At 57.7% G+C, this 7,951-nt stretch overlaps 1 protein-coding gene across 1 annotated transcript; it reads left to right on the top strand.

Annotated features, from left to right (window-relative positions):
- Positions 1-287: 287 nt before the first annotated feature.
- Positions 288-3,808, top strand: SLC66A1 (solute carrier family 66 member 1). The gene is made up of 5 exons (XM_037032887.1): positions 288-413; positions 999-1,141; positions 1,298-1,390; positions 1,963-2,148; positions 3,297-3,808. Exons 1-5 carry the CDS (start codon positions 365-367, stop codon positions 3,363-3,365), a joined length of 540 nt encoding a protein of 179 aa, XP_036888782.1. The 5' UTR covers positions 288-364; the 3' UTR covers positions 3,366-3,808.
- The last annotated feature ends 4,143 nt before the right edge of the window (positions 3,809-7,951 follow it).

Below are 7,951 nucleotides of genomic sequence, written 5' to 3'. Positions count from 1 at the left end.
TTCTCCTGTGGGTGGACGGAGCCGGGATTAAAACTCAGGAATCCACGGTCACTGCCTCTGAGTCAGGCCGGAGCGGAGTCCACACTTAACCTCTGGTCCCCGTCGTCCTGACGTGGAGCTAGATGCCATGTCCTCTGCCTGCCTGTTCTCTGGTTCTGCTGGGTAGCAGCTGTGCTCCCCTCCAGCCTCCAGATGAGCAGGCAGAAGCTCAGAGAGGCGAAGTGACTTGCGCAGGGTGCCCCCCCTGGAATGCTCCAGCACTGCCCCGGGTGCGGGGCATGGCCCCGAGCCAGGGACCCGGCTGACGCCCCTGCCTCCCTTACAGACCTACACGGCGGTGTATTACGTCTTGGCCGACCTGGTGATGCTGTCCCTGTACTTTCATTACAAGTTTAAGAACCGCCCCTCTCTGTGTGAGTACAGAGGTCCCTCCGTGTCAGCCACGCCAGGGGTGGCCGGGGGCAGGTGCCCCAAGGCTGGGTGATGACCCTTGGGAGGGCTTCCTCGGGCCTCATCCGAAAGCCAGAGCCTGGATCGGCCACGATGGAGGCCCAAGGGTGGTGCGCACAACCGGGCAGGACCACAGGGCTCCCTGCACTTGAGTTCTTACCCAGCAAACACGGCTTCAGCTTCTGCCCTGGTCTGGCCCTGCGCTTGGAGCTGGGGAAACAGGTGTGAGGCCTGCAGGCCATCACTGCCCTTGAGGGTTCAGAAGAGCCTTGGCTGAGGTCAGAGTGAGGTTGGGCTGGATGAGACCCGGCCCGAGGCACCTCTTTCTGTAATACCCTTAGGGCCCCACCGCCCTCATCACTCTATAGCCCCAGGAGAAGGGTGCTATTACCACACCCATTCCACAGATGAGGAATTAATGCTCAGAGAGGGTAGGTCACCTGCCCAAGGTCACAGAGCCACCGAAGGACCACTCAGTCCCAGTCAGTCCCAGCCTGTCTGCTGCCATCAGGTACCTAACTTGGGCTTCCCTCCTGCCTCGTGTCCAGTGTCCGCCCCCATCAATTCCCTGCTCTTGTTCACCTTGGGCCTGGTGTGCACCGCCCCGCTGCTGAGCAGCGCTGGCTCTGTGGCTGCCCCGAGGAAGGTCTTCAGGGGGCGGAAGCTCTTGTCTGTGGAGCCGGGCAATAAGGTGAGGTGTAGGTACGTAATGATCTGGGGGGAGACTGCCATCAAGGGTCTTCCCCTGCATGGCCACCTGGGGGGGGGATCGCCCTCTAGGATGGCGAACCTCCACCCTGCACCTCCGGCCCTCACCAGCCCTGAGCACTCCCTTCTGCCTTCCCAGCCCTTCACTCGGCAGGAAATCATTGGCTTTGTCATCGGCTCTGTCTCCAGCGTGCTGTACCTGTTCTCCAGGCTGCCTCAGATCCGCACCAACGTGAGCCCTGGGTGGGGGTGGGGCCCAGAGGGAGAGGAGAGCTGGCCCGGCAGCTCAGGGCTGCAGGTGAAGGAGTAGCGCAGTGCACGAGGTCTGGGTCCACATTCACTGTTGACTTGGGCAACTTAATCCAATTCTCCAGGCCTCAGTTTGTGCCTCTGGAAAACGGGCACGGTGCTGCCTGCCATGCAGGTGCTGCCTGCCAGGCACGGTGCTGCCTGCCACCTGTGTGACCTGTGTGTGTGAGGTCAGGTGAGAGAGGGGCTGAGTGTAGAAGAGAGGAGTAGAGAGGAGAAGGTGGGGAGTCAGGGATGGGGGGGTCTCGGGAGCAGGGCATCCTGGAGCCAGTGGGCAGGGCACAACCTGGGTGGGGGCACCTGGGAGAGGGGGCTGCAGTGGAATGGGTTGGTTCATGTGCTGGGCCCATGTCGGACACCACACACAGGGAAAGGTCAGCTTAGGACTACACACAGTGTGACGGTGTGACAGGGCAGATGGACACAAGGACAGTCACCATCCAGAGTAACAGGAACCCTGTTTGAGGTCTCTGTCCCCACACCCCTCACCTTCAGTTCCTGCGGAAGTCAACCCAGGGGATCTCCTACTCGCTGTTCGCCTTGGTGATGCTGGGGAACACACTGTATGGGCTGAGTGTGCTGTTAAAAAACCCAGAGGTGGGCCAGAGTGAGGGCAGCTACCTGCTGCACCACCTGCCCTGGCTTGTGGGCAGCCTGGGCGTGCTGCTGCTCGACACCATCGTATCCTTCGGGGTGTGCAGGGCAGGCGGGGGGTGGGGTGGGCATGGCAGCCTCTCCCTGCTCACGGCCTCCACACCCGTTCATCCACCCACCATCCATCCATCCATTCATCCATTGAGAGCCAAACCTGTCTGCCATGCGTCCTGCCAGGCACAGGGTCTAGTAGTGAACAAGAACAGGCTGGCCTTGCCTCCGAAAGCCTGCAGCTCAGTGGGGAGGCAGACAGGATGCACGTAATTACAAATGGTTACTTTATTACAGTGACACCAAGTGCCACAGAGAATGACTAGGAGAGTGTGTGACCAGGGGGCTGTCCTGGCTAAAAGGCTTAGCAGAGGCCTCCGTGGTGCCCTTTAAACTGTGCCCTTAAGGAGAAGTCACTCAGGCAGAGGCGTGAGAGGGATGTTCCCAGCTCAGATGGTGCAAAGGCCCTGAGGAACAAGGGAAGAATCAGCCAGAGGAATGAAAGCTGGAACGTGGAGGCACACGAGTTAGAGCCAGAAAAACGGGTTCAAATCCTGACTCTACTCTTTCATGGCTGTGTGACATGGAACACACCGTTAACCTCTCTGTGCTTCCACACCTTCATCTGCACGGGGGTTAACAGTCACCGCCTCACCGAGATAATGGGGCGATTACGTAAGACGAGGCGTCCGGAAGCATTGCACACGGCCCAGCGGAGGGCGCACAGGGTCTCACTGGGTCTCACCGGGAGAAAGTAAACATGACCGTTGTTTAAACATCCCGCTGGATGCAGTGAGAGAGGAGTTTAAGGTTGCCTGAGACGAATGTAAAATAATGTTGAATGTCCAGAAAAGTTCAAGCTCTAGGACCTTCACCTGGCCCCGGCCACTTGGTGGACCTCCCAGGACAGCGTAGGGTAGGAGGAAGGCAAGATTGCAGGGCTGGTTGCGGGGTCACTGCCTGAGGGAGGAAGACCCCAGTGCTGACCTGGACGGTGAGGCTGGGCCAGGGGCCAGGGAGCTCGAGGGCTCTCCGAGTAGCAGGTGTGGGCAGAGCAGAGAGGCCGGGAGGTTGTGCCTGGCCCTTCCCACCTGCCAGAGTGGGGCTCGGGTGGGGAGCTCTGGATGGAGTCCCAGGGGCAGGTCCGCCCAGTCCCTGCTTGGCCTTGACATTGGTTCCTCCAGATCTCCGTGCAGTTCCTGGTCTACAGGAACACCTCTGCCTCAGAGCGCCAGCCTCTTCTCCCAGGCTGACCCGGACCCAGGCCACGCCCAGGTGACAGGATCTCCAATGCCACACCAGGAAGAGGCGTGGGCAGTCCCAGTGCTGTGTGGACTCTGGACTAGCCTGTGGGGGAAGCCCCAGTCGGGGGCCTAGTACTCCTGACCCGCCGCCTACCCCCAGGCTTCCAAACCTCGAGGGCTGACTCCTCCAGAAGCAAGACTGACTGATTTCCAGGAGCAAGGTGGCCTCAAGGACCAGCCTCTGCCCTGCCCCTGCTGGAGACTCACCCCTCTCCCCCCAGGGTCTGAGGCAGCTGTCCCTGGGGGCCTCGAGGGAGGGGCTGCAGCTGGGACCACACCCCTGAGAAAACCTCTGCTCACCTACCTCATTGTGCCCCTCATCCCCTGGGGCAGGACCCGGGGCTGTCCTGTGGACCGGCAGCCAGCCTAGTAAATGGTCCTTCCCAGCCAGGCCTGTTCTGTGACTCCTTCCCAAGGTGCTGGGACCTGGGCTGCTCTGGGAACAGTGGGGGGGAGGGGGGGGGGCCTGGGCTCCAGCTTCCAGGGCCCAGGTGGGGGCCAAGAGGGTTGGGCTGTGGGACAGCCCAGCCAGAGGGGACCAAGGCTGCCGGCTGGCCTCCTGGTGGCCTTGTTTCTTCAACCTGCTTGCTTCTCTGCGACATGCTCCACACCTGGTGGTGGGGACATAGCAGTGAGAATGACACTCCAGCAGGGTGCCTGCACCTCAGAGCTCAGGAGGACACAGAATGGTTAAGGTGCAGAGCTCTGTATTTTACCTGTTCTGTGCCTCAGTTACTCTGTGAAATGGGGTGACAATATTACTTTATATGTGCTTACGAGATGGTGTGATTAGGGAGTTAGCCCCAAAGGTTGGCACGGAATAAGAACTCAAGTTTAGCTGCGATACTTCTTAGTTGGAGGAAAGGGACAACCAGATCTCCCTGGAGGGAGGCCTTCCTGGAGGAGGCAACATGGCCAAAGGATGAGCGGGAGATGGTGAGGTGCAGAGGGGGGCCGAGCAGTGATGCCGGGGAAGAGAAGGGACAAGAGCAGGTGGGGAGGGAGGAGAGGAAGGCAGGGCTCAGGCCTGAGCGGAAACTGAGTTTCTCTTGCAGACTCCATTCTGGTTCCCTGTCCCTGTTGGTGGGGCCTTGTGGGTGCCTGAGGCAGAGGAGCCGCTCCACTCTGAGCGGCCCTGCTCTCTCCCCCACACCCCACTTCAGGCCCCAGTGGTGGGAGCCATCCGGTTGGCTGGGAGAGAAGCTGATCCTCGGCCTTTTGGTGTCTTCTGGCCCAGGAGGAAGCAAGGAGCCTCCCCAGTGTGGGGCCAGCAGTGTGGTGAGGGGTGCCACGGCTTAATTTGGGGCTACACGTACTTGTGGAGCACAGTCCTCCACATTCTGTGCTGGAAGCCTGGGGTGGGGGAGCCACCCCTCGTCCCTGCCCTTAAGGCAGGACTTGCCAGGCCCTGGTGAGAAGGGGTGTGACCAGAAAGTACAAAGTGCCATAGAAATGCGGAGACAACCAGGGAAGGCTTCAAGGAGGAGCAGCCTTGGAACTGGGTCTTGAAGGCAGAGGGAATGGCGTGTGCGAAAAGCCCTGGAGTGGGAGCCTGGGCTGCTGTCAGGTGGGGTCGTGAGGGCGGGGCCAGCACAGGGGCTCACAGCAGGTGGCCGGGTTTGGGGAGGGAAGACGGGGGAGTTGGGATGGGAAAGCCAGGGACCGGGCACCTCTGAGGTTCAGGTGGGCAATGAGGGTGAGGAGGGCGTGTCCCCCTGCCCAGCCCTGGGGTGTGCCTGTGAAGTCCCGTGTGCGAGCTGGCAGCAGCTGACATGTTTACTGAGGACTTGCCACGTGCATGTGGCCAGGCTGTGGCCTCACTCCCTCCTTTAAAGCCTGGGGTGGGTGTGTGCAGGTGGCCATCTAACAGATGGAAAGATGGGCTATGCAGGTTGAGCAACTGGCCCAAGGTCGCCCAGCTGGGCCTAGGCGCTGTTTGAACATCAGGTCTCCACTACAGGAGTCATCGCACACTTGGTGGGAGTTGGGGGCCTTCTGCCCTGGCTGGCTAAGGGCCCAGCCTCAGTCTCAGCCTGGGGTAGAGGGTGGTCCAACCCTGGTGGGCTCAGGCCCCCTTTGACACCACCCCAAGCAGTGACCCCCATCCCCCGGCCTCTGGTCTGTTCCATGCCCCAGACCCCCTTTGCCAGCCAGCTGTCTGGCCCCTCCAAGGGCTGTGACCTGGCCTAGTCACCTGGGGCCAGGTGGCGCCCTCCCAGCCTGAAGACCGGGGGCTTGGTGTGGTGACATGGTCCCTGAACTTGACCTGGGTGAGAAAAAAAGATGAAATAGCACAGCCCCCTCACACCCCACCCTGGGAAATCCTCCTCTGCTAGGGGTGCACCACCCCTTCCTCCACTGGAAGCCCCAGCCTGATGAGGAGACATGGCCCCTGTCCAATGGTGCACAGGGTGGTGCCAGGCCCTGGCACCTGGCAGGTGCCTGGTAAATAAATGGTGGCTATCTTTGCTTATCCAATACTTGGCACTTCCCTGGGTCCCTCCCAGAGGCGAAGGGCCAGGCTGAGGGGTTCCATTGTGCTGACTATGCCGTGCTTGCTGGGGGGTGGGGTCCCTGGGTCAAAGGTCTCCAGTGGGTTTCCTTTCTCCCCCCGGGCTCACACACCTCTAGCTCCGTGCTGCAGGCAGTGGGCGGTAAGTTGTGCATCTCCAGGTGTGCCAAGGCACGGGGCCAGCTGGTTGGCAGGCAGATGGCATTCTGCAAAAGGCAGGACCACCCAGCAGCCCCACCCTCAGCACCCAGTCCCGGGCTCTCCCAGACTGGGGTCCCCCTTCATTCTTTAGCAAACCTGGGGTACTCTGAAGCCTCAGCTCGGACAACACAGCTTTCCGTACCTCGAAATGAGAAAGGAGGGGAAGTCCACCATTCAGCCCTCTTCACCCCTTTTCCTGTTGGACTTGGCTTTCACTAGAGCTGGGCGGTGGGACCCTAGAGTCCCTGGGAACAGCCAGGTGCTGCTGAGTCCTGACCACCCAGATGTCCCAGCACTAACCTGACCAGGTCAGTGTCAGCCCTGTGGCAGGGAGCAGGGATGGCCTTTTGCTTCAGATTAACTCAACTAATAACTACCGGTCAGTCCCCCAGCCCCATGGCAGCCCTGAGGACACAGCCACCCACTGGCAGACCTGATGGTGACAAGTCTCTGCCCACCCACACTAGATAGTATGGGCAGAGACTTCTGTCCTGGCCACCATCATGTCCCCAGCACACAGTGGGCGCTCAGTAAATGCCTGGTGAGTGAATGAATGAGTGGAGTGAGTGCCTGAAACACTGTCCCTGGGAGGGAGGGAGGGAGGGAGGGAGGGAGGGAGGTGGGCATGCAACTGAGCACAATTGAATTGGTTCTTTTCCCCCCCATTCCTGAATTTATACACTTTAAATGGGTAAACTGTCTACATGTGAATTATGGCTCAATAAAGCAACTGGAAAGAATATAGAATTGGCTGTTATTACAATTTGGGAAGTTGTAGGTAGTGAGACTATATCACTCACTGCCTTGTAACATTCAACAGATGTAGTCATTTCAAGGTGACCTGAAACACAGAAACGAGGAGATGGTCACCCAGGTGAGGGAAATGAAGTGTTTCCTTCACAAGGCCAGCGACGGTCAACCTTTCTCATCTCCCGGCACACATAAACTAATTACTACAGTTCTGTGGCACACCACAAAATGCATTTTTTGGCCCGTCCAATAAATAAAAAATAGGTATAATTTTGATTCATTTGCACTGGATGGCTATTGTCATTTTTTAATTTTGATAATCTGCCACGTCCGATGCTAACCAGGTCGGCTGACACAGTCACGGCCTACGGATGCCACGTCCAATGCTAACCAGGTCGGCTGACACAGTCACGGCTTGGGGATGCCGCGTCCAGTGCTAACCAGGTCGGCTGACACAGTCACGGCTTGGGGACAAAGGCTTCACAGAAGCATTATCTAACCATGTCGGTTGACAGAGTCACGACTTGGAGATGACGGCTTCACAGAAGCGTTTTCCAGCAGGACGGACGTGGCATTAGTGGATATATGGTGTTGCTTTTATTCTTACTGTTTCTTAGTATTCTAACCTTTACACTTCTGATAATTTGGAATCTCCTAGAATTAATGACCACTCTCAGAGAAAAAACAACAGTTGGCTCAAGTCCTAAGCAATATTACCCTGGCTGAATTAAGGCATCGTACTTTACTTATTTGTTCCTGTGAAAGCCACCCAAGAAAGAACAGTTCAGGGAAAAATATGTATTCCCACAGAACTGCCTCATAGAATAGCAAAAAACCCCTTTAGAAAATAGCCCCTGATTGTTAAAGAGTTGTTAGAGTAACAGCCCCTCCTTTACCTTGAATAGGAATATATATCAATTAGAATTAGACAGGCATAAAAACAGAAGAAGCTGGTTAGCTATTACAAACTAAGCACTTAGAAACAACTACCAAGGAGTCAGAGTCCTCAGTATACAAAAAACATTTTAGACAGCAAGATAGATAGCTAAGTTAGATATTACAAAGGCTTATA

Source organism: Sturnira hondurensis, unplaced genomic scaffold (assembly GCF_014824575.4).
Source record: "Sturnira hondurensis isolate 20B ecotype Veracruz unplaced genomic scaffold, ASM1482457v3 Scaffold0021555, whole genome shotgun sequence".
Lineage (NCBI taxonomy): Eukaryota > Metazoa > Chordata > Mammalia > Chiroptera > Phyllostomidae > Sturnira > Sturnira hondurensis.
Note: the sequence above shows the minus strand (reverse complement) of the source record. Positions and strands in the feature narration are given on the sequence as shown.

Bases quoted from the DNA above. Each gene is read 5' to 3' on its own strand.
- SLC66A1 (XM_037032887.1), top strand. From the start codon at position 365: ATGCTGTCCCTGTACTTTCATTACAAGTTTAAGAACCGCCCCTCTCTG. The intron at 1,142-1,297 runs GTGAGGTGTAGG...CTGCCTTCCCAG, and splicing joins CTGTGGAGCCGGGCAATAAG to CCCTTCACTCGGCAGGAAAT. The intron at 2,149-3,296 runs GTATCCTTCGGG...TGGTTCCTCCAG, and splicing joins TGCTGCTGCTCGACACCATC to ATCTCCGTGCAGTTCCTGGT.